This window comes from Sceloporus undulatus, chromosome 6 (assembly GCF_019175285.1).
Source record: "Sceloporus undulatus isolate JIND9_A2432 ecotype Alabama chromosome 6, SceUnd_v1.1, whole genome shotgun sequence".
NCBI lineage: Eukaryota > Metazoa > Chordata > Lepidosauria > Squamata > Phrynosomatidae > Sceloporus > Sceloporus undulatus.
This window is the reverse complement of record NC_056527.1, coordinates 75,215,790-75,243,021: the sequence shown is the minus strand read 5'-3', so window position 1 is coordinate 75,243,021 and position 27,232 is coordinate 75,215,790. Positions and strand designations below refer to the sequence as shown.

Sequence of the window (27,232 nt, the reverse complement as noted above, 5' to 3'; positions counted from 1 at the left end):
CGGGGCCAGGCACCCCATTTCAATGTTGGAAGTGGCAATCTCACTAGCCTCAACAGAGGAGTAAGGTAAGGGGTGTACAATGGTAGCAGGTCCATGGCGTGGGTACAGGTACATAAACACACATACCTAAGCACCTGCACAAAATCAGTATTTCTGCTTAAATTTTTAATAAAAATTATAAAACTATAAATAAAACAGCTCTGCCTAACAACAGTCAGATAGGTACTCTATAGGTGATCTGAACCTTTCCACTTTTGGTTGTCGTCCTATTCCTATGTAATATTCATTGCTAGTAAAGAAATCTGCAAGCTAGCCAAAATAGCGCTCCTGTATTTATTTTAAAATACACCTTTTTCAGTGCAAAACAAGTCACAAACACACCTCAGTCACTGCTCTCTCTAGACTGCAGGAGAGAGCAGAATGGTTTAGCTGATGTCAAAATTTCATAAACCAATAGAAGATTCTGCCAAGGAAAATTGACACTTGACGTAAGTTTTGAAATATGGAAAAATATTTCATAGAGGACTAAAAATGAACAGATAGTATGTTGCTTAATGGGGGAATACTGCTAAAAGTGCTATATGGGATTTAGTACATGAGCAAAGATCAGCTAAGTTTCTGGCCCAGGCTGCTCATAAACCTTGACTTAGCCAGACTTTGGGGATGAAAATGGGGATTGCAGAATCAAGATATATGAGAGACATGTCTCAAAAACAACAGTGAGTTCTTGAATTAAATAGATTGTAGGTTATATAGTTGCTGAGCAGCCATGATGAGAGAAAAATGATAGCTGCACTTTAAGTATCTTTTAATAGTGTAGCTGTGAATGAGTAAAAAATAAAAAATAGACATGCTAGGATGTATGATAACTATGAGATAATTTTTTGTTGAATGTAACTCATGTAAACTTTAGAATCTTAAATTCATCCGAGAAATGTTCCCTTTTCAAATTCTATTTCAGTCTGTGCAGTTATGTATTCACATGCTGTCAGAATTTGTTAAGCTATGTTCATTCCTACCATGACTGGAAGATTTTTATTTGCAATTGTTCTACACATTTAAAAATCCGAAAATGCTTGCTTTTAGTAAGTTCTTGTCCCACTTCTCAGGGTAGCCACAAATCAAAGTGTCTGAAACTGGAAATAATCCAAGCTGCTTAATGGTACAGATTCCAAAAGCATGAGAAATCTTATTTAAGGAAAATTGGCATAAATAAACTATAAATATTTCATTGAGGGCTATGTTACAGTTTGGACTCCATGTGACCCATATATCTCTTCCAAAGAAGTTAAACAGAGGCTGAACCATTTCCCCTGTGTATTTTTTCCTACTTGAACTTTAGTGAGTATGAATTAAGAAAATTAAAGCGAGAGGGAGAGTAGCACGGTAGCTACATAAGATTTCTATGGGGCACTGCATTGGCACAGCCCAAGCTTCAGGGATGCAGATGGGCTAGATAAGCCCTAGCCTCAAGGAATTATTACTTCCACTGCCAGGAGAAATGGAGTAGCATACTGCTGCGGCATAGTCCATGGGGGCAATTGATCTCCTAGTGGGAACTAGGCCCAAAGGCAATGATACCAAACTGGGGACTGGAGGGTATGGTTCTACAGAAGGAGAATAGAGAGCAACGGTACTGCACCCCCTGCCTGCCCCCATTTTGGTCCAACATGATTGATTGCTTTCCCTAGTTGGAAAAGGCAAAGAAACAGAGTGAAGAAGAAAAAAGAAATATGCTTCTCTTGTTCATTTCTGCATGAATAGCTGCCTTCCTGGTTTTTAAGTTGGATACCTAAAGCCAATATAGTATAGTGTTCGGAGCATTAGACTGTGACTTTGGAGACAAATGTTCAAATCTCCATTTGGCCATTGAAACCTGTTGGATAATGTTGGGCAAGTCACAACTTGTCAGGCTCAGAGGAGGGCAAAGGCAAAACCACTCTGAACAAATCTTGCCAAAGGGGGGGAAAAACATTATAGATTTGCCTTAGAGTCACCATAAGCTGGAAATGACTTGAAGGCACACAACAGCAAGATGAAGAAACCACCAGCGAAAGGAAGCTGGAAGGAAATCTGATGCGTTTAATTTCCCCTCAAATTGCTTTCTCCAGTCTGTCATAATAGCCCCCCATTTAACAGTCCTTGTGTTAATAAAACCATAAAACTGGAGGAGAGGGAAAGATTTTAAACCAAGTATGCCAACACTGATAGAAAGGTTATCACCTTTATGGACTGTTTTTTTAAACTTCCTTAGAAAATGGAAAATTGGACTTCATCAGGCAGGGACAAATCCATTCAGCTGTTTCCCATGAAAAGAGTTGACATTTTCCACAGTTCTCCCTTCTCTTTGTGCACACAATTTCCATCTGGTTTAAACTGTTTGGAATCTATTCTGGCCAACACTCACTATGTAATTCCCACTGTAGATCATCCACTAAGATAACTATCTCCAAATGAGGCCATAAAACAAATTGGAAAAGACTGAGGTCCAAAGCACACTGCAGAAATAATCCAGTTTGAGACTGTTTTAACCACCCTGGCTTAATGCCAGAGAATTCTGGGAACCATAGTTTTGTGAGATATTTAGCCGCCTCTGTCAGAGAGCTCTGGTGCCACAGTAAACTACAATTCCCAGGATTCCCTAGCACTTAGCCAGGGCAGTTAAAGTGGTCTCAAACTGGATTATTTCTGCAGTTTGTTTTGGACCTGAAATAATCACTTTCATCTAAGGACATTTAATCACCCTGTTTAAGACTAAAAAATTGTAGCAATTATCCAAAAGGATGGACAAAGTTTTCTTCAACAGTGACCTAACCATGATCTCTTTCCGCTACCTTCAAGGGTATCACCACTGGTAGTCTTGACCTACTAGGACAGGCAATGGGTGAGCAAGCAGTGTGGTTTGGTTGAAAATTGCTGGAACCTATACACCAAAATAGGATATAGAGACCTATGGGCACTAGTGGATGTAAACTTGGAGACCAAGTTTACTGCTGCAAACTTGGAGACCAAGGGCCAGAGCAGATGGGCAGGAAAAAGAGGCTCCATCCTGCCTTATCTGAAAGCAAGTCAAACGGACCACACTGAGGGTGGCCCAAACATGCATGGGCAGTCTACATGGTACAGTATCAAGCCATGTGGTGCCATTTTTTTCACCTGCCCATCAACATCATCATCATCATCATCAAATAATAAAAGCTTTATTTTTACCCCACCTCTCTGTCAAAAAGACAATCGAGGTGGCTTACATTTAAAAATAAAACATACAATACCCCATATCCCAATTATTCCCTCCCTCCCCTAAAACATCAATTAAACATTAGGCATTAAAAATAAATTAATTAAAATAATAAGATGCAGATGTGACTGCAGAATACTCAGTGGGATGGTGGATTCAATTGGCTGGGTTTGCTATTCAGAAAAGGCCTGCTGGAAGAGATCCGTCTTGATAGCCTTTTTAAAGCTGTCCAAGTTGGTGATATGACAGATCTCCTTCTGCAGGCCATTCCATAATCTGAGAGCAGTTGAAGAAAAGCTCCTCTGGGAAGTTGCAGTCAGCCTGGTTTTTATAGGTTGCAGTAGATTCTTCCCAGAGGACCTGAATGTGCAGGGTGGATTATACGGAAGGAAGTGATCCCGTAGTTAGGTTGGACCCAAGACATGTAGGGCTTTAAAGGTTGTTACCAACACCTGGTACTGTGCCCAGAAACTGATAGGCAGCCAGTGAAGCAAAAAGATGTTATGTGGTCACTTCTAGTTCTCCCAGTGACCAGCCTGGCTGCCATATTTTGAACTAACTGACGTTTCCGCATCATTTAAAAAAAAAACACCACCAGCGACCTCCAGTTACTTCCCTCTTCCTGCATAGATGCCATTCCATTAGACACCTGCCCATATGATCGGCCACACAGTTACATGTGCAGTGCACTGCCTGTACAGTGCACCGGTGCTCCAGTGAGCCCAGTGGCAAAGCACAATCATAGAGGTCCCCCATAATGCCTCCTTCACCCAATATCCCCCATTGAACTGTTTGGTTTGTGTATGTTGTAATTACATGCATTGCATTATTGGTGATCGTATTTTTGCTTTACCACACTCCCACACTAATGCTGGGCCATTTATACGCTAATGCAAAGATGCACATGTTCTGCCTTGAATCAGAGTATCCCAGATTCTTTTTGCTCCAGGTTTAGTCCCAGAGCGCAGTTTGGTTTTGCTTCTTAATCTCTTTAGCCTCGTGTATCAACTAAAACCCTCCGCTACCTTCAAAACGGCCAGAAGTTGCTTTATTTTGCCCATGTGTTTCACCCCTTAGCTAAAGAGAATACAAGCAACCTTAATGTGAAAGTGTTTTGCAGATTGGTTACATTAAGCTATGAAAGGTTTCTCCCATCCATCCTTGAGAGTCAACTGTAACAGTACTTTCAGCACTTGAATTAGCTCCTGAGTCAACTATAACAGTACTTTCAGCACTTGAATTAGCTCCTGAGTCAACTATAACAGTACTTTCAACACTTGAATTAGCTCCTGAGTAGATGTAGCATTTGTTTGCTACCCTCACCATGACAGAGCAGCACTAAAATGTATTATTCCAAGTTATCCTGCACTGCCATTCTAACCATCTTCCCAAACACTTCATCACCAGCACTTTCCTAGAGGGCTAATGGTACATAATTCTAGAAGAAAACCCGTATATTTAAACAGAGCTTTCAATTACTCTTTCTAAAGCTCTGAATTCTACTGTTTACATCTTAATCCTGTGCCTAGAGTAGCCTCCTGAAAAAATGACAAAGGAAAATGGCAAAAGGGATGTTCCACTCAGCTTTCCTACAGGTATTGTTGATTTAAAACAACAAACAAATAAACAGAAACATCAGGCAACTGTTTTTATGTGGCTCTCTAACCTCTATATTGGCTCTGAATTTCAGCAGAAATCAGATTGTTCCCAATGAGGTGCTGCTTGAAAAGCATCTATGCCAGTATTGGCCAGATGTTGTCTTTAAGCACATATACAATTGAGCAACTATGTCCTCATTTTCAAGATGAGTCAGGAGTTTGAAAGGATTTCATAGTTTCACATTATTTACTGTTTCCTTTCAGGCCAAGAAATGAATTGTATTTTAAAGCAAGGTAGGAAAAATCTCATCATCAGAATAGCAAGTGCAATAGGCTTTTATAAAAGAAAAGGAAGGGGGGGGAAAGAACTTGGTAATAAATTTTCCAAAGGCCTCATAATACTTGGTGTACTTTCTGGGACAGGACAAAATGGGTCAGGAATAATATACCAACACTTTTGGAACATCCCCATACATGTCTACTCACAAGTAAGTCACAATGAATTCAGTGAGGCTTATTCTTAGCTAACCAGCCTTAACCAGTCAGGTATTAACATCTTTTAAAACATGAAATTATCCTAATCTCTGGAATGCTGGAAAATGGCAGCTGTAGAATATCACAGAATGGGCATTTCTACCGAAGTTATATGTCTGTCTATATGGCTCTGAGAGCCATACAGACGTCAAGATTTTCTGCACACATCTGTATTTATAGAGAACTATGACAGATGCTGGAGTATTGGTTAATGCTTATTAGATTTTCCTCATAACACAGAATTACAAAGGTGACTTGAGAACAATCTATGATTAGGTTCATTGCTAAACTTTCTGCAGAACAAACTATAATGCTTTAGCTATCGATTTTCTGCATCAGCAGGACCCTTTTCAACCTACAGCTCTGATACCAGACTGGTATTGACTTCCCAGAGGATGTTTTCTGTTGCCGCTCCAAAAGTCTGGAATGACCTGCCAGAGGAGATCCGCCATATAACATCTTTGGAGGCCTTTAAAAAGGCAATAAAAATAGACCTCTTCCAGCAGGCCTTCCCAAATTGACCTCCTCAGAATGTTTGCTCTCCAGTTGGAAATTATTGTTTTTAATGATATTTTAAGGTGGGAGGCAGATAGGGAATTGGATTTTATATGCTTTGCTTTGTTTTTTACTTGTGGTTTGCTATGTTCTATTTTTATTGTTCTTATGTTTGTTGTTACCCACCTCGATCCAAAACAGGGAGAGGCGGGATACAAATAATATTATTATTATTATTATTATTATTATTATTATTATTATTATTTACTGTGAAAGGAAGTTAGGGGGAATGACAGGTGAAGGTCTAGAGGAGGGAGCATATGAGCAGCCAGTTCACTTCCAAACTTACAATTATTGCAGAAACTGAGAATATTATAAATACAGCACCCTCCATTGAGTATTGTTATAAAAGATTAATGATCTCATATCCTAAATATGCATTCCTTTTGCCTTTTTCTTCTTTTTTGGTAGCACTGCTATATTTATACTGAAATAATCTTCTGTAGGTCCTCCTTTGTCTCTCCTGTCCACAAATCTTACCTAGTTATAGGAGCCCTGGTGGCGCAGTGGTTAAATGCCTGTACTGCAGCCATTCACTCAAAACCACAAGGTTGCGAGTTCAAGACCAGCAAAAGGGCCCAAGCTCGACTCAGGCTTGCATCCTTCCGAGGTCGCTAAAATGAGTACCCAGACTGTTGGGGGCAAATTAGCTTACTTGCTAATTAGCTTACTTGCTGTTCACCGCTATGATCTTTGGAATAGCGGTATATAAATAAAACCAATTATTATTATTATTATTAGTTCATTTCACTGTTTTATAGCATTAGCACCTGCAAGTACCATATATACTTGACTATAAGTCAACCTCATGTATAAATTGAGGGCAGGTTTTAGGACCAAAATTATGGATTTTGAAATGACTCGTGGATAAGTTGAGAGTAAGGCTTAGGATCTGAAGGATGAAGCAAGGGAAGACAATGCCAAAGAACTTACAAAATTGTAGGAGGCATAACTGTGTTAATACTGAAGGATGGATGGATGAAAGAGTAGAGAGAGCTCAGTGCTTCCAGGAGAGATTACACTCATGCATTTCACTAGGGGATGGTTTCTATTTTTATGAGAGTTAAGGTACAGATTTTATGAGAGTACTTACATTGACCTGTGGATAAGTAAACACAGATTTTGGGGATCAATTTTTTGACTAAAATTTCTAGACTTATGCATGAGTATATACCGTAATACTACTATATTGTACTTATCAGTTCCTTTTCTACACAAAGGATTTGTCCATTTCTAGTTGTTTACAGAAAAAGGTCTTAATGTACTTCAGATCTGTGTTCTGTGTTATTATATAATGACAAAACCATGGTGGCTCTCCTGTTTCTACCAAGTTCTTAGTAAAATCATACAGAGATCCCTGTTTTTAACAACATAAACCAGGCTATAAGGTTCTTCTGTTTAAGCACCTTTTATGGTTAATGAACATGAGAGTCCTCATCTTGTTTAGTTTATTAAGGAATGTATTGGCTGCCTTCACATTGAGCTTTACTTGAAGCAATGAAAACTTGTTGATATAAGGCTTTCAAAGTTCTAAAGATATCTTGTTTCACATGTATGCATTCACTTATTCAAAAGGAGGTATAAGGATTTTGCTCAGTAAATACAACTTTAGTAGAATAATTATGGTACGTTGGTTAGTGATTTTGCTAAGTTGATGTTCACCTAGCTCCATTTTCACATTTCCCCTCATTTGACTGTATTACAAACTGAGCCCATTTTACCCAACATTTCTTGGGTTCAAATTGTAATCCGAACAACTATAAAGTCTCTTTTCTTCTTTGCTGTCCCATGTCAGAGTTTCAGATGGTATTTTTAAAAAGGAACTAATTACTTTAGATGTTATTCTGATCTAAATTGTTAACAGTATCATAGCTGTTAATACTGTGCCATTGGAAAATACAGATTAATACTCTCTGGCTTCTCCCCCTCCCTACCTCACATGGACAATTCAGATATTACAGTATAGACATTCTGGGGGAAATGCAGATGTCACTCATGTCATCCTTTTCCTCATTCATTTGGCCAGGCAGAGCCAACACACTCAAAGAGGAATGAATAACACAGAGATAACACTTTCCTTTTGAGAGTAGGAATTTCCATAGAAATTTCATCAATGGTATCCATGGCTATTACAGACCAAAAAAAAAAAAAAAGTAACTGATCATTTCTACAAGAAATAAATAATTACCAAAGTTATTCACCAGAAAAATGAATTACTTCGTAGCTGTGCCTGGAATGCCGTGTCAGCAGCATTTCAGACCCTTGGGAGCCTATAACATGCAATTTTCCCAAGGCTGTTATGTCCTTACTATGGATTCCAGGCGGATACACAGAAAGAAATAGAAAGGGGGGCCTGGACACCTGTAGCCCCATGTGTGTGCGCTGTGTGACTTCAGGTCATTTCCGACCCTAAGGCAAACCTATCATGGGGTTTTCTAGGCAAGATTTGTTCAGAGGAAGTTTGCCATTGCCTTCCCCTGAGGCTGAGAGCATGTGATTTGGCCAGAATCACCCAGTAGATTTCATGGCAGAGTGGGAATTGAATCCTGGTCTCCAGAGTCATAGTCCAACACTCAAACCACTACACCACACTGGCTCACTGTGCTGCCAGCTAATTCTTCCAATTCAAAATATATTTCTTTATTTTGAAAAACCTGGCAGACTTGCTCAGAAGCCAGTCAAGCTTCCAGCTAATTCCAAACAAGTAACCAAAACAAAGAAAGAAACATCAAACTCAGGAGTCTCATCTCAACAGAAGGAGCTTTGGGGCTGAGTACTGTCCTCTCAAATAGGGATATAATTCTTTGTTAAATTTCTTCTCAAAATAAGCAATGAATAATTTTTGCAATTTCCTTCCCACTGCAAGAAAGTCTTTTAAAAACCGCAGTTTTCTAACATTAGGAAGCTTTACTGCCACTTCAAGAAATTTTCAAAAACCACAAAAAGTTTTCACAATTCAAAAAGTTTTCACAATTCAGGATTTCTTCTGTGCAAAATTCACTCATGGATGTTTGCACTGAAACTGCATATTCTGCACAGACAATATTTCTATGTAGAAATACCATTTTCTGTGCAGAAAGGGCAGTTTTCTGCACAAAACAACCATGTGCAAATTTTGTGTAGAATAAGTCCAACATTACAAAAATTATTTTTGTCCAGATTCTTCTTAACACTCAAAAACTTGTTTAACAATTTTTAAAATATTTTCAAATATTCTTTCCATTCCTACTCTCAAATATGTACTCATTGTTCTTCATCCACTGATGTTGATGTACATATTGCAATCACAAAATAAATTTATTTAATCCCAATAATATATAGCTGAGGAGCTAGTAGCCTTCTTTTCTTACAAGGTAAGTAATAGAATTTGTATGGAATTTCTTAGACTGCACAGGCAATTTATTACAGAATATGTGTCATGTTAACCATTCTCTGTTTTCCCATCTTCTTTTCAGGTTGACTTTGAACAACTTCGGGACAATTTGTGTCAAATGGAGAAACGATGCAAAGCATCATGGGATCACCTGAAGGCCATAGCAAAGTATGAAATGAAATCAGCATTAAAACAAAAAATGTCTGAATTTCTTAAGGACTGTGCAGAAAGAATAATAATATTAAAGATTGTTCATAGAAGAATAATTAACAGGTAGGTTACCAAACATAGTCATTAGTGTGTTGTTAAAGCATCTCTCCTAACATTCTGTTGTTTCAAGACATTCAGATGGATTTTTCAATTAATTTTACTGCTAGTAGAATGAATCTCACCTTTGGAATAAACTGATATCTGGACTTGAAAAACTAAACTATTTCATCCAAAAAAACATTTAAAAAAACAATTATTGTAATTATTCCAACTCCAATAAATTCATTGTTTTGGTTGCTTTTAGGATAAAATTCTCTCAAGGCATCTTCCTTAAAAACTCTGCCATACAATATGCACTGCATATTATCATTTTAAAAATATACAGATGCATGGTTTATTAGAAAGAAGTAGTTAAACAATAATATAGTGCATTTACAGACAGTAACAACCCAGAATTATAATATTATAGTGTGAAACACTTTAAAACCATTTTGTCATCATTTGAATAAGCAGTGTCATGATAGCTTTTCTTAAGAGACACATTTACTAACTTGCAATAAGGAGTCTTTAAAGCTTACCTAAAGGCCTAAATTAGTAAATGCACAAATACCAGTCAGAACAGCATTTACCATGGACCACTATCAAGTAGGTCCCATTCCTGATGCTTGCCAATCCAAATTCACAATCCTGGATTTTATTACAGTACTTCTTAAATCCTGGATTTTATTACTTCCTTTGTTAATAGATTTTTTTTTTTTTGTTCTCATGGTTTGCCTGTAAATTATTTTTCTTTTCTAGACTTTTCTAAAGATCTTTGAAGTTGGACTAGTTCATTCAAACAGGGAATTTAAATATAATAACTATATTATTCAGTATCCACTATCCAAACATGGTGTATTTCATTCATTACTCTATTAATGGTAAAACATGATTTCATGAAATATAAATATAATAATAATAAATCGTTTATTTATAGCCTGCCTTTCCTTGAGATCAAGGCGGGTTACAGCATAATGGAAATAACAAACGATGAATACAATACAATAAAAACAAAATCAAACATTAAAAACAGAATTAAAAACACAGATTAATATTCTACCTTGTATGCAACAATGTGTGAAAGTAGAATTAGATAACGTTATTAAAGAGTTCTCTTTTGTTGTCATCCTGTTTTTAATGATAAGCTCCAGAAATAATGGTTAAAAGCATCTTTGATGAAACAGGACATAGAAAGCCTTTTATGAGTTCACAGTTCCAAAATAGATTGTTCAGTTTATCCTTCCCTGACCAACTCTGTCCTATTGAAAAACGTACAGCTTGCATTTTCTATAGGCCGGGTAAAAATGTTTTCCTAATACAAATCATGTTGTATTCTCTAAAAATACTCAGATTGCAAGAGTTTCAGATAACTAACTTATTCTGCTTTTCTAGGTTCCACGCTTTCTTGTTATTTATGGGTTATCCTCCTTATGCAATACGTGAAGTCAACATCAATAAGTTCTGCAAAATTATTAGTGAATTTGCTCTGGAGTATCGCACCACCAGGGAACGGGTTTTGCAGCAGAAGCAGAAGCGAGCCAACCACAGAGAAAGAAACAAAACTAGAGGGAAAATGATCACAGATGTAAGTGGCAAAGTATATTTCACAGATCTAAAATAGAAAATTGGGGGGGGGGCATAAGTTAACAATGGAGTTCAACTATTCCAACTGGCAATTATTTTTCAGGAATTTCGATGTAAGAATGGAAGGCTGTGCTGTAAAGCAGGTCTTCTTCAAGGAAAAGGATCTAATGTAGCTTCTTTGGCTTCAGTGAAGCTATTTTGGAATTAAGGTTGTATAAGATCCTCTCTCTGGATCAGTACCCAGTCCAAGTGCAGTGTGCATGGTTGATATGGTTGGATGTTCATAGCTAGCTGTATCAAGGCATGAGACCATGAGTTCTCTCTCCAACAGTCCCTCACCTCTGTCATCCATACTTGTACTTTCCTTCTCACTGGGCTTAACCATGGTTAAGTGTACATTGATAATACTGATATTAAATTCAGTTAATGCTATCTGGAGTTTGCAGGCTATACTAAAACCTGTATTTTAAAAATATTAAATGCAGTCAATGCTAACTGGAGTTTGCTAACTAGATTAAAACATGTATTTTTTTTCAAATCCTGGCTAAGGGGGAGCTGTGGTTAGCATCACCTGCAGTTCATTGTACTGTACTGTAATATTTGTGCTGATGTAACAACACTTAGCCATGGTGAAAACCAGCTAGGGAATGACAGGAAGAATACAACAGAAGTAGTCCTTCTAAACTTTCTTTAGAAGAAAGTCTGGTAGAGAATTAGTCTAACTTCCAACTTCCAGAACTCGCTATCAAGGAAAACAAGGCTGGTTTCTTCCCTGTTGTCATTCTATTTTTCTGGTTTTCTTTATACAGGGGTGGCATTTGCAATTCACTGGGTGTTTTTTCAAGTTGGGAGCTCAACTTTCCTTGTTGTTGTTGTCTGTCTTCAAGTCATTTCCAATTTATGGGAACCCTAAGGCAAACCTATCATGAGGTTGTGAGGGCGTGACTTGCCCAAAGTCTTGATCTTGTTTTGAATTTTAATTGCCTTCTTCTTTTATTTGTTATTATTATGTGCTGCCTTGAATCCCATATTTGAGAGAAAGGCAGAATATAAATCTAGCAATTGAATCTAGTCATGATTCCTTGGGCAGTCCCCCATATGGGGTCTTTGCCTGCCCATGCATATTCAAGTCACTGTGCCTCATTATTTCTCATTCAATTGCCACAGCAATAACATTGCAAAAGACTTCTTTTTATTTGAACTTCTATATAAACTGTCCACTGGAAAACCCTCTACTGCAATGTGAACATGTGAGTTTGACACCTAGATGTGCTCCGTATTGGATGTCTTTTCTCTTGATTATCAGTTCTGAGGACTTTGTGTTATCTTTCACAAGGTTTACTTAGCGGAGGAGCCTTCATTGGTAGGACAGAATAGAATCCATATGCACAGGATTCTGGATTATGCTAAACTGCAATAATATTACACTTCACTGAACATATATTTCTTTTTAGTACCATTCTGAAACCACTTAAAGCAAGCAGAGATGCATTTCGTCAGTCTTGAAATCAGTGAAATAAATAGGACTTCTCATTATTATTTTTTTACTTCTAATTCACTACAAGTTATTCTGTGACTTGAATATTGTTTGTAGACTGCACCCATTAAATCAAATATTGACTCTTTATATAAATTCCATTGGTTCAACACATCTATTCTATTTAAAACGGCCAGTAGGATTCAGAGGGGAAAGTGTATATATTTAGTCTTAGATTATGAGACAGAAAGTTATCCAGTGTAATGTAATGAAAGATCCAATCAGAATTATTAAATTAAAATCAGAATGGAGTTAATTGCCTATTAAAGATTATGAATTGGGTTTTAGGTAATGGGGCACATGGCTGCCTTTATAAAAACATACTGTAGTTACTTTTTTTCTGTCAAGTGACCTTTAAAAATCCCTTTGGTTTCTAAACCTCATCTTAAATCAGTGCAGTTTTACTCAATCCAGATAAAGTTGAAAGGAGTGCCAGTACTTAATAAAAGTTTCCATCTGTCTTGGACATCCAATTGTGGAGTCTCAGTTAGATCTGAATGCTTCATCACATATGAAGTTACTTCTGTTTGGGCTTTGGCATTGGTAGTTGTGGCAGGGCCAGAAGTCTAGGCAAGTTAAGTAATTAAAAATAATATTAAAAAGCTATGCCAATATAATGAATCCAAATGAGCATGGAATTTAAAGCAGTGTCTAACTACCATTTGTTCATCTTTATTGGCATTTGTTTCTCTGATAGTGGAATTTTAACTTTACTGATGAACTTTCAAATTGTATTGTAATTACATAAGAACTGTTTAAAAATCTAGATGTTTATAAAGAAGTTAGATTTTATTCTGTATAATGTTAGATATTATAGAGCTATGGTCATGGCTCTAATATAAGACTGGGTTAAATTACTTTATATACTCAACTGTAAGTCAATCTTATGTATAAATCAAGAGAAGGTTTCGGGGCCAAAATTATAGGTTTTGATATAACCTGTGTATACATCAAGGGTAACACTTAGGGTCATGCAACAAATGATGTAAAGAATGAAGGAAAGGAAAACAGTGCTAAAGAACTTTAAAAATTTCAGCAGGCATCATTGTTTGTGCTCATACTAAAGGCTGGATCGGTGAGAGAGTAGTCAGTGCTTCCAGAACATGTTCATCTTGCCTTTCACCAGGGGGTGGTTCCTTTTTAAATGAGAGTAAAAGTACAGTATTTACATTGACCCATGGATAAGTTGACTTGGGTTTTGGGGGTCAATTTTTTGACTAAAATGTCTCGACTTATACTTGAGTATATACATTAATCACATTATAACAAGCAATCAAGAGAATCAGCAGATTTTTTTTTACTTATGTTTAAAAACAGCACTGAACCCTGGAGTTGAGGGGAGGTAGGTCTGAGGACAGCCCAATTTTGAGTCAGAAAGTGTAAGAAATTACTAATTTATAGAAGTATAAAATTTGATAAGTAATAAGATTTTCCCATTTGCTAACTCTGCTGGCGTTAAACTTTACAGTACTAGATGATGATGATGATGATTATTATTATTATTAGATTTACTAATTCACTATTTGCACATGCTGTAGTAAATGTTGTGCCTAGTAATAGTACAATGTCCTTGGGATTGTTTTATATTAGAAATGGAAGAGGAGTATTTTAATTTTTTACTGAGGCATGGTCAGTCAGACTCCCTATTGCCCAGCTAGTGAACCCAGTGTGAAGTCAAAGGCTTTCATGGCCAGAATCCATAGTTTTGTGGGCATTTTTTGGGGCTATGTTTTGTAAGAGTTTATTCCTGACATTTTGCCAGCATCAGTGGCTGGCATCTTCAGAGAATGCATTCTCTAAAGATGCCAGCCATAGATGCTCGCAAAACATCAGGAATAAACTCTTCCAGAACACAGCCACATAGCCCAAAAAATTCACAAAAAACGATAGTGAACCCTATGTTGGACTAAGTACTAGTTAGGAGGAAGGCAGGGTGATGGAGAGGAATACTGTCGGGAGGAAGGTATGATGATAAATAAAGTGGTCAGATGAAAGCAAATGAGATCTTCTTGCGGAAGGAATGTACAGGGCCAGAACTGAAGTCAGACCTTTAACATGGCTGGTTGGTTCAGGTCAAACATATTTTAGTGGAAGATTCCATTATTACCATTACTATATGAAAATACAGGAAGCTTTTTTTCTTCCTTTAAATTCTGTCCAGATCTGGCTTTCTCTTTCTTAATGTAATTTCTCTTTGTTCTAAAATCCAAAAGAGTACAATTTTCTTTTTCTTTGTAGCCAACTTTTGTACCCTAAACCAAACTGGAATTAACTGGGGGGTATTAAGTCCTTTCTTCTGCAGTGGAAGAAAATTAGACAAAGACATCAAGAAATGAAACCAGTAGGTAGGAACAGGGTAAGGGCACAACCCATCCCTGGCCACTAAATGTCCGGCAGCCACGTAGAGAAGGGGAGGAGGAGAGAGGCCCAACCCCGTCCCCTTCCCCCCATGGTTGTCTGGCATCCGTGGAGAGAAGGGGAGGAGGAGGGAGGCCTGACCCCGTCCCCTTCTCCCCATGGTTGTCTGGCAGCCGCAGAGAGAAGGGGAGAAGGAGGGAGGCCCGTCCCCTTCTCCCCTCGGTTATCTGGCAGCCGTGGAGAGTAGGGGAGGAAGAAGGAGCCCCATCCCCATCCTCCCCGTGGTTGTCTGGCAGCTGTGGAGAGAAGGGGGGAGGAAGGAGGCCTGTACCCTTCTCCCCGTGGTTGTCTGGCAGCCGCGGAGGGAAGAGGAGGAGGAAGGAGCCCCATCCCCTTCTCCTCCCAGGTGCCTGGCAGCCACGGAGAGAAGGGAAGGAAGAAGGAGGTCTGACCCCATCCCCCTCTCCCCACGAGTGCCTGGTGACCGCGGGAAAAACAAAACAGGGTCGGGGCTCCCCTTCCCCCTGCAGGTGCCTGCGCCAACACCGGCACCTGCGGGGGAAAAGGGAAGAGGAGGTAGACATGTCCCTGTCCCATTTTCCCCGTGCAGTGCCTGCGCCAGCGCCGGCATCCGCAAGGAAAAGGAGAGGGGGGAGACAGGGGGATTCCCAACCTGGTGACCCCCGAGAAAGGGTCGAGCGACCCCAGGTTGGGAACCCCTGTGTTAAAAGCTAGAGGTACATTTTTCTAAGTAGTGAGTAGAAACAGATATGTCAGATATTTCTATTGATACTTACTGTACCAAAATTCTTAGAATTAGGCATTAACATACATAACAATAGTATTCTTTCATTCAATCAGGCACTGAGTGGCTTACATTTTAAACTGCCACTTTCAGAATTTAAAAAAAATATAATATGTGAAGTGCTTTGAACAATCTATATTGGTGGTGATGATTTCCTACACTCGGATACAATACTACTAGACCCCCGCCCTAATATTGGATGATAATATAAGTTTTCTTCTTTGAACTACTCTTGCCCCATTTACTCAATATACATCAAGTGGTTGTTCAAACACAGAAATGTCTAATAACAACACAGACCTGCATCAGTTACTTACATACTATACGTTGATTGTTAGAAACAAAAATATCTTCTTTTCTGGCAGTCAATAATACTAAGTGATTAAATATACAACACAGTTTCGTGGAGGGATATATTTTTACTGGCCATGAAAACACGTACCATAATGTGAATAAGCAAACAGAACATACCTACGGAAGTTCCATTGCTGGAGGACTGGCTCTTTTTCAGTGTCGCTAGGCCCAAAGCAAAACAAACAGCTCCCTCATGGAACAAAGCATACCCTTAAAAAGCAATGCTAGTATGCTATCGTTTGTCCATCCTGCAGCTAAGCCTTTTTACATCAAGTGTGCTGAAAACATCATGAAAGACAAAACAAATGAGGGAATACTTTCATTTCTCATGGTGAATGTTCTGGAACAAAAATAGATTAATTTCAATATAATAATATTTGGACAAGAGTTTAACGATTAGCCTCAAGGTAATAAAAATTAGGCACATTTAACCAAACTAAGGACCTAAAGGCACCAGATTCTGTCTGATCTTGGAAGCTAAGCTGGGTCAGTCCTGGTTAGTACTTTGATGGGAGGCTGCCAGTGAGTACCAGGTGCTGTAGACTATATTTCAGAAGAAAGAACTGAAAGCACTATCTCTGAATATTCCTTCCCTAAGAAAAACTTATGAAATTCATGGGATTATCATAAGTCAACAAGTGACTTGAAAGCACATGCACACAGTGGCAGCACTAGGGTTGGTGTCACCCTATGTGGTAATTCATGGTAGCCCCTTTATTGACCTTCTTCCATACCACACCATACAGAATTTTTAGCAATTTTTTTGTACTAATGTTACTCATAAATTGCAATTCCCGTATATTACTGAATGTAATGGTAATAGTTGTGGCATAAACAACTAGCAAAATTAAAATTATACCTTTAAATTGCAATATCACACACATAGTCAAAATATATTTACATGTACATAGTTTAATGTGGTTAAAATGAAAATTTGGTAAGGTGAGGTGTTCTTAAAGAAAATGTTAAAAGATTTTTTAATATTTTTCCAAAAAAAAATTTTTTAAAAAAATAAAATTTTACAATTTACAATTTCATTTAAAAAAACAAACAGTACCTCTCATTTCTCCTCCCACTGAGCCTCGCCTCACTCAAATCATCTCTCCAGCATTTTAAAAAGATTCAAGAGAACACCATAGCATGATTATGCCAAAAGGCATATGTTTGGGGAGCAGTGGTATCACTCCTCCGGGGTATTACAATGGTGCAGCCTGCAGCCCGCCAGGGATGCCCCTGCATATTCACACACACATATATATGCATTCACACACAGAGTTAGGAAACTAGAGCTGTTATTGCAGATGCAAGAAATCTTTCCTCTCTTTCCTTCTGTTTTTCTATACTGCAGCTAGTGGTGCAACTGAATCTTTTTGTAGCAACAGAACAGGGGAAGGGTGCTTACATCCTTATGCTAATTCTCCAAACAACCCCCATCTACTTTTCTCCTAATGGGCAAAAGATCAGTTCTTTGTATCTTTTTCCTAAGTGGGGAAAACAGATGGAATGAGAAACAAACACCTCTTATTATAGTTTAAAACAAAACAAATAAACAAACAAACAAAAAACCAAAGTAGGCATTCCTTCCACTCCAATGAGAAATGAGCCTGTTCAGTGCTCACTGGGATCCATGTAATGTTTAGTGCCAGGTGGAAAAAGAAGATCGAGGGGAGAGAGTCTACTTAAGCATCTTATTGTACAGTGGTACCCCGGGATACGAATTACCCAGCTTACGAATTTTTCGGGATACGAAAAAATCCCATAGGGATTTATTGTTTCGGCTTACGAAGGTTTTTTCGGGTTACGAAAAACCCCCGGCGCTGTTTTCAATGGAGCCGCGGCAGAGCCGCGGCTTTTTTTCCATTAGCGCCTATGGCAATTCGGGTTACGAAGGTTTTTCGGGTTACGAAATTAGCCGCGGAACGAATTAATTTCGTAACCCGAGGGAGCACTGTATTTTCTAGGAGGAGATCACTGCTGAGTGGAAATGCGGGCAGTGAACTCCTGCCAGGAACTGAGGATATACTGCAATAACTTGCTTCCTCTGGTAGTGTACTCAGATGGATGAGTGTTAGAATCACAGAGTTGGAAGAAGCCACAAGGGTTATCCAGTCCAACTCGCAATCAAAGCACTCCCAACAGATAGCCATCTGGCTTCTGTTTAAAACCCTCCAAGCAAGGAGACTCCACTCCACTGCAAGGGAGTATGTTCCACTGTCTAAAGCTTTGTTGACAGCGTTTGCACAAGTTTGGAGTTTAAAACAGGGCCAGCTACCTCCAAAATTTGCTTAACAGCCTCCATGAGTTATGGAAAGCTACATGTTTGAAAGAAAAACTGGCAAGATTTTGTTGGCCTGTGTGCAGTAGGGGTCTCCAATAACTGCAGGCCATTTGGATGCATAGGGAGCCCTGGTGGCACAGTGGTTTAATGCCGCTACTGCAGCGATTTACAGTCACAAGGTTGTGAGTTTGATCCCAGGAACTCCAGGGTCCACTCAGCCTTGCATCCTTCAGTAGGTTGCTAAAATGAGTATCCAGCTAGTTGAGGGCAATTAGCTTACGCATTGGAAATTGCTTATGGAGTGCACTGATAAGCGGTATAGAAATGCACTTGCTATTGCTATTGCTATTTTATTTATTTATTTTTAATGTCCTGGTCACCACCACAAATTGGCTGCTATTATTTTCCTTAACATAGAAATTTACGTGTACTTGTACATGTTTCCAAAGTGTATCCATTTTTGTAAGCATTTTTACTAATGGGCACACTTTTCCATATGTTCCTCTTAGTTAAAGCAAGTTTATATGCATTTTTCATAAATACATGTTTTTGTTCATGCACATTTTTCAAATATGCTCATGTTTTTTGCACTTTTTTTCTTGAGAGAAACATGGTGGTATCAGCTAGCATTATATAAGTGTATATAAATGTGAATGTGAATATACGTATCAGCAGGACAGCACACAACAGGAAGAACTAAGAAATTCCACAGTGGCCATTCCCTATGGAAGAGTTAGGGGAAGTGTAGGAAGGGAATGTATACTGGAAATGACTGTGCACAGAACTCTTTCCTCCAAAGTTCTCTATGGTCTGAGAAACCTCAGACATCATCATTCCCATAGGTATGAGGATTGCTGTTTGATTGCCTTGATAATGCAGCTTCAGCAGAAGCAAGAATAACATAATTTACTGCCAGTACAAGGGTAGGACATTTTCTGGTCAGGCTAGGAGATCTTTTGAAATTCAGCTTCATACTGGCTGTTTACTATTTTCGTGCTCAACCAACCCCATGATTACTCTTCTTGGCTCATGCTTTGACAATATTTTATCAATATGTTCTGTCCTTTTCTATCCTGTTCCTTGGCTCCTCTGGTAGACTGATGAAGAAGATGACAATGAGGTATGACTGTGCAAGAGCATGCCCTTTTTTCTGTGTGCTGTGAAACATAGCAGAAACAGATCGATATAAGCCTTCATTATCATAGCCTTTGGAAGTCTGCTTTAATCCTCTTAATATCTACCATACCTGCAACCCTGTACTTACTTACCTGGGAATAAGTCCCTTTGAACTCAGTGAGATTTAGTTCCGAATATGTCTGCTAATTTTAATTAATTATTTGAAGGGGAAAAAAAGGATTTCACTCTCCATCTGCAAGGTGCTTGATTTCTGGTATGCTTTTTCATTCAGCATGATGGCAGTAGTCATTGACTTGAAACAGCATGGCAAGTCTAAACATTATAGAAGGTTGAAGAGAATGGACTAACATTGGATTTCTGACCCTCTGCTGCACAAACTATCGTATATACTCGACTATAAGTCAATCTCATGTCTAAATCAAGGGTAACTTTTGGAGTCAAAGTTATGGATTTTGGTATGACCCATGGATAAGTCAAGGGTAAAACTTTGAGGCTCCTCAGGTCCATGGTGGTTCTTCAGCATTTCCCTGGCACTGGACAGAGGCTGTTTCTCTGCGCAGCAAGGAAGCACCAAAGAGCCCAGTTGCAGCCATTTTTTCTTTGGAGTTGGGTTAAACAGTCACAGGCACCCTCTGCCCCTTCAGTCCCACCAAGAAACCTACTTTTACAGCAGACTGTCCCTGGAATGGAAGCTCTTTACTGCTGGTCTGTCCGCAGTTGTCTGCAGTAGCCAACTTGTCTTCTCACAGACGGTGAATTGGTTACGGGGTGAAGAATCAGTTGCAGGAGAGCCAAATGTAAAAGGAGCTAAGGCAGGGTGGGAGAGAACATGTGTGTGCACGTGTGAGCATGCATGCATGCTGGACTAGAGAAACTGGAGAGGAAGGTGTGTGTGCATTTGTGGATCAGCTGTTGCTCCCAAAGAAATTAAAATGATCCTGCACTCTCTCTGCTTCCGGCAGCCCATTTCAAAGCATAGAGGGAAAGTGGGGAGGAAGGTGTACAGTATGTGTATGTGTTGGTCACTAAATGAACTGCCATCATCAGCATTACTGTATTGACTCATATATAAATCGAACCAGGATTTTGGGGTCAATTTTGTGGCATAAATTTCTCAATGTATAGACGAGTATATACAGTACTAATCCATTTCACTTTTCTAATTGTTTTAGCTATTCATGCTTTAAAAATTGTAGTGATAATCCAACACTGCAGAAAAGGAAGATGGCATTATTGTATTAGTACAGGAAGAATAATTGAGACAGAAAGGGCAGGTTGCATCAAAATTCCTACAGCAGTTTAATGACCTCTTCCCTTATTTATATTGTGTCCATGGTAGAAGAAACATGCCGAACAAGAAATGTGACAAGACTATGCAGCTTCTTACACAAAGATGTGGTGACGGTTCTTAACATGTATTTCCTTAATTATGTTCTATGAGAACTGCCTAACATTCTACCTATGAGCTATAAAGTAATGAAATAATTACGTCATATAAATAATTACTTCATATCAATACAGTACAACTTAATTTTGTACTGAATCTGATGGATTCCTGAATGTCCAAGGCTTTTTCCCAGTAGCTACTGCTGCTGATGCCAGCCTTTCTATAGAAAGGTAAGATATGATGGGCCATCATCATGAAGGTCCCTAGGTGCACGATCTAATGTGATAGAATTCAAGGTAGTTCCTGCTTGTTTTTCTAAAGAGCTCCAGGTGTTGAAATAAGCAACTGATGGCTAGAGCATAAGAGATACAAGTGCTGGAGTGAAGCAAACAAACACATTGGAACACAGAAATCATACCTACTGCATGAGCATAAGGACTGTGAATAAAGTATCGCATCCTCAAGTTCTTCATCCAACCAAACTTTTCCAGAGTCCCTTAGAGGTTATTAATGTCTACATAGCAAATGTGATACTGAAACCTTAGAAGTTTGCTATGATGATTCTGCAAGGTGTTTTAAGGAGAAAACTGGTAATCTTTACCATGATTTTAAGGCCACTGTAGAAACAGATCCAAATAAGGGATCCAATGGTTCCAATTTGAGATAGTCAGTTTCAGTCTCTGTAGCCTGGACAAGACACTTGTAGACATCTGATCCAGCACATGCCTTTGCCCATTAAGGCTTTTTAACGCAAGCTGAAGAGGAAGAGTGAATGGGTGAATCCAGAAAGTGGTGAACTGGTGGATTCATTATGGCCACTCAAAAAGATCCTCCCAGTGGGGGTAAGATGCTAAAGAGATGGCTGGTTGACACACATTCAGGAGAATATTGGTACTTTTCTGTCTAGGTTCCAGCTTGGTAATGGCACAGAATTTGTACTTAGTTATCCTAATTCACCCACCACCCTGATGATCATCTTGATCAAGAGAGGGAGTACAATGACATTAATCTTAACTGATCTCTATACAACCTCAAATAACATTGACCATTTTAATTCTCTTAGATTGACTGCGGATTAAGTGTTGGGAGCACTGTTTTACTCCATTCCTACATTCAGAAAAAAGTATTAGACAAATAATATGCATGTTGCCTCAGTTCTCTCCCCACTATCACCACCTCAGTCTTCCCATGGGGAACTTCATTGTACCATCTTGTCTTGAATGGTGCTTAATGGCTGCATTAAGCTACTGGGTATGCTTTGGATATAGAGTTCAGTTCTATCAGTATGCTAATGGCACTGTTTCTTACTATATTTGTCCTTTCCTCTTCTCAAATAATTGGCTAAATGCCTTCTGATCTGGAAATCTCAACTTCTGGCACTATTTCTGGCTTCATTTTGAATTGTCTCACCATAAGTTTTACATGGTAAAAGAGATTCAGAAGTGGTTTACCAGTGCTTCCTTCTGTGCAGTGCTGACAAGTGTTAACTACGGAGGCACTGCTTTTGTCCCTATGAGATACTAAACCAGTATTATACACCAAGAAAGGCAATACTGGTACTGCCCCATATCTGTGTGGCACATTTACCAAAAGTTTGTCTGACCTGAGACGTCTAACTAGTAGAAACATTACTATCACCATAGTTTTAATCATACATCACAGAAAGGTACGACCATGGTGGAACTAATTAGTACTAAGCTAAAAGTGTTGGTATTAAATACAGTAAATGGTTCTACACAACTCAGGAACAGATTATCTTTATATATATATAAAATTCTCTGAGGCCACTGCGATCTTCTTTTGAATGGTATGCCCTTAGCAGTACATTAGCCCTCACTGGTGTGTCTTAGATGTTGATTGTTTCTGGGCTTTGCTCCAGCCATGAGCTTTTAAAAAATTTCTCAAATGCTGAGTGATTTGTGTTTTTGTTCATTTGATTCATTGCTTTAAGGTAGTGGTATAAACCACTTTTAGATTTGAGTGGTCAGGTCTGGAAAGACCTGGCATCTTCCTTCTACTGAATTCTTCTACTAGAATTTATCTTTTAAGTTTTTCAAAATCGAAATGAAAACTGAAAATATTTATTTTCTTTCTGAAGTCTGGGAAATTCTCCAGCAGTTCCCCTGCACCACAGAACCAACCGCAAGGGCTGCAGTATGCTGAAGATGCTGAAGAACATGAGAACATGAAAGCTGTCCTGAAGATATCATCTCCAGGCGGGGAGAACACTACCGTGTTAGGAGTGCGCACTCGAAGCCGAGCCAATCGAGGTGAATACTCTGGTTTTACTTTAAACACTGGTGGTGTATGCTCTCATTTATTTTTATTAGTGCACACATATCACAGTTGCAAGCTTTTTGGACAGTATGCTGTAAAAATATCTCAAAGGCCCACTTTGGTGGAGAAGATATGAATAATGGAAGTGCTAATAGATATAACAGTAGCAAATCAGGGGTCTTGTGATGCCTCATTAGGTTTAGCCCTCATATCTAGTGCAGGAAATCCAAACCAGACTCATAAGATGAAGACACAAATTTCATACATAAGTCCTACTTTGTACTTTGGTTCGGTGTGTCATTGAATGCTAGACCTGCTCAATAATTAGTTGATAGTTTAAAGTTTAACTACCTACAAATATTACCTTCTCTGATTTCTTGCTGGGGAGGACAAAAGAAAAGACTGGCTGACCAAAGAGGAACTCTTGTGGGTCACATCCCCTATCCCTGAAGAAATAGTTGCTACTAGTATCACCTTATCACATGTGTTTAGGGTCCTTTATCCCTATAAAAATCATGTGCATTATTGTTATCTCAAAGTACAATTCTTTACATATCAGCTCTGAAGTTAAATTTCATTGAGTACATTGAGGTTTACTTAAGATAAAGTGAGTCTTTGATTACAGCTTTAATGCTAAATGTACATTGAAAAAAACACTTTACAGGTAAAATTCATATCTGTATCAGAGCATTTCATTGTTGCAGTAGCTGAAATGTCTTAGACCAAAATTGTGGCCAGAATCCTTCTGGAGTATTATGTCCGCATAAATTGGGATACACCAGTGGTTGTACTTTTTAGATGTTTGTTTAAAGAGGTATCCAGAGCTCACTTAAGCAAACTGTTCCCATTTACCCACAGTCCACCAGACCAGCTTAAAGACATGTCACCCAGAATGTCCACAAGAATGTTAGCACTGCATAAGCACTGGATATGATCTCAGCTTGTGTGCTGCTTACTTCCTGAAGAAAATACATGATTGTGCATTTATTTTTATGCTAAAGCTGGGGAGCCAACAAGCAAAGATGAGATCATGAAACTGCTTGTAATTTGAGTGAAGCATTACAGAACTTGTAAAGCCATAAGGAAATTCTTAACATCATATGCAATGTTCAAACCCTGAAAAGAAATGTCCAAGAGGTTTGTCAACAGTCTTTATTGTTGATATATGCAGTCACTTCTGATTCACTTCTTTTTTCAACTGCCAAAAAATGTGAAGACATAGTTTTGGGATACAGATTGTGGAGCAAGAATTAATTTTAAAAGCTGTCAGTTATCCAAAGGTACCTGAAGGCCTGCTTTTTATGGCACCATTAGTATATGGAAATATTGAACACAGCATTTATCCAGACATTCTTTCTACTTATTGTGTTGTATTATTTTGTATTGAATCCAGTCTTGACTCCCAAGATACTTTTTTCTGTACAAACTTTGGATGTCTAATTTATCTTACATTGTGGTGGATTGGAGTGTTCGTTGTTAGCCTATAACTGTCAAAGCATCGAAAAAACTTCTGGCAATGTAAAGAAGTATAGCATAAGCTTTTGTGGACTCCACAACTCACTGCATCAGACACATGCAGGTTGGTGAAGTGGACTTTAGTCCACGAAAGCTTATACTAAATAAAACAAATTCGTCTTTTAGATGACACAAGGCTATTTGTTAATTTTGTCATGTGCAGCAATATAAAGATCTCAATTTTGGAAGCACTAAAAAAGATAAAATGTAAATATAATAGACACTCATCTATGTGATAAACATCTAGGTAATTATTTCACTGCAGATAATAATCATCCTTATGACCAATTCTAGTTGGCTTGAGATATAGCCAAGAGAATAAACTAGATTAAAACTAGAATGAAGCATTAGGAATGAAAAAAATCAGTCTGTTATCAGTCCCTGTTAGTTCTCCATGTCTACTCTCTCAATTTTTGTCACTTTACAATTAAATACACACACACACACATTTATTTTCTCATTAGTTTTTCTTAATAAGCTCATATTGTATGCAGATTTCCCCAGTGTGCACAATTTGTTCAGAGCTTTCCCCAATAAACACATATTTGCATGCAGCTGTTAATCTGAGTACTATATCAACAAATTCAAAAGCTGTGCTGCTTTAAAGATAGCTGTAATGCAATTCACACATATGTCTTTGAACTACAAATTAAGTGAATACACTAAATTGCAGGCCAACCATAGGAGTAGCTATAGAATAAAGTGGCAAACTGAGTGCATTGTCTCCTAAATTTTGCCTCCTCCCATGAAACTTCCCAAATTTCTAGCATAATAGACACTGAAACCTTGGAAGCTATTCACACCTAAAGTATTTGCAGTGTTCACATTCGCTTGGTAACTGCCTGCCCTTTTCTTTTTATTCTAAATCTGTATTTCTAAATTCAAAGAGATACCCATGTTAGTCTGGAAAATCAGTGTGCAAAGGGATCTTGTAGCACCTTTGAGACCTACTGAAAGAAGGTAGTAGCATTTTTGCAGACATGAGACTGCATCTAAGGAAGCAGGCTCAAGTCTACAAAAGCTCATGCTACCACCTTCTTGCTTTCATTTAGTCTCAAAGGTGGTACAAGATCACTTTGCACACTGTATTTCTAAACATTCATCTGAAATTTTAAGTTATTTGCTATGCTAGAAATTTAAGTTATTTGCTATGCTAGAAATTTGGGATCTGAAGGAAAATTTAGGAGGAGTACAATTATTATGGGAGTGCCCTTATTTTGTCTTCCCTGTAGTTACATTCTTGAGACCAATCATATCTCTCCTTTGTTTATAAGCGTTATCACAGTTGAATAGTAGCTGGCTGAAGTCACTGGAAAAAAACAAAACATAGCAGTGAAGATTCTCCTTTGCATCATCGTGATTTATCACGAAATTATCCTAAAGGTACACCAAAGTGTTCTCAAGCAGCTCTGTGTTTTTTGAAATCTGATCATTTTAATTCTCATTTCATCAAATCTTATGCATGACATGGGATTAATGGAGACACGGATCATAAATGGAACAGAATTTCATGCATGGGGATGTCGTGTTTGCCATTTTCCAGGTCGTATTGGTTCATGGAACACTGGCAATGATGATTCACCTAATGCTACAGATGACACAGCAGACGAGATAATGGACCGCATTGTCAAGTCTGCCACACAAGTGCCAAATCAGCGAGCTGTGCCTAGAGAAAGGAAACGATCAAGAGCAAACAGAAAATCATGTAAGTAAAACTGATTAACTAGGAAGGATAATTATTTCTGTACATGTTTCTGTAAACATAGATGTGCACAAGTGTTCAAAAAAAGATCTGTTCAGGCCAGTGATGGGGAAACCAGGCCCTCCATAAGTTGTTGGAGTACAAATCATCATTCCTGCTCATTGGCCATGCTGGAGCTGATGAAAATTGAACTTCAACATCCCTTGGAGGGCCATTGTTCGAATGACCTCTGGAGGAACAAATATTGATTCAGTGATTGAATTACAGAGGGCCAGCAGTGGCTATCACCTTAACTTTTGTAGCAGCACCTTTGTAATTATATGTAAGCATTTGTGTCTCAGGATTTGTTTCTTTGCTTTTCCTGTAATTGGCTTATATGTGTGTTGGAAAAGCAGCGGGGGGGGGGGTGTTAATCCTTTCAAAATTGCATAAAAAGCTTATTGGAACAGAAGATAGTCTTAACAACATACTTGAGCTTCTTCATATTTATTCTATGGTTATGTCTCCACTTTTGCTAACGGATAGTTCTCTGTGAGTGTGTTAGAAGGGATATGATCACATGGTGGCAGGCAAATGGCAAGGAACTGTAAAGGGGAGGGATCCTTAATCATCTGCCAAACCTGCTATCCTAAATGTATCGGTCTGGATAAAATATTGGACCTGGTACCCAAAGACTTACTTCTGCTTCTTAGCAGCTTGCAGTGTGACTATTTTTCTCAGGCTGAAGGCCAACCTGCCTGTAGTGCTAAAT

The 27,232-nt window shown here is 38.5% G+C and overlaps 1 protein-coding gene across 1 annotated transcript in view; it reads left to right on the top strand.

Annotated features, from left to right (window-relative positions):
- Window positions 1-27,232, top strand: part of FHOD3 (formin homology 2 domain containing 3) — a 266,864-nt gene that overhangs the window by 232,433 nt on the left and 7,199 nt on the right. The window contains exons 23-27 of the mRNA XM_042475381.1: window positions 9,381-9,571; window positions 10,940-11,132; window positions 19,560-19,583; window positions 23,086-23,257; window positions 26,323-26,484. Coding sequence (XP_042331315.1) covers window positions 9,381-9,571; window positions 10,940-11,132; window positions 19,560-19,583; window positions 23,086-23,257; window positions 26,323-26,484 — 742 coding nt within the window. The remainder of the gene's footprint in view (window positions 1-9,380; window positions 9,572-10,939; window positions 11,133-19,559; window positions 19,584-23,085; window positions 23,258-26,322; window positions 26,485-27,232) is intronic.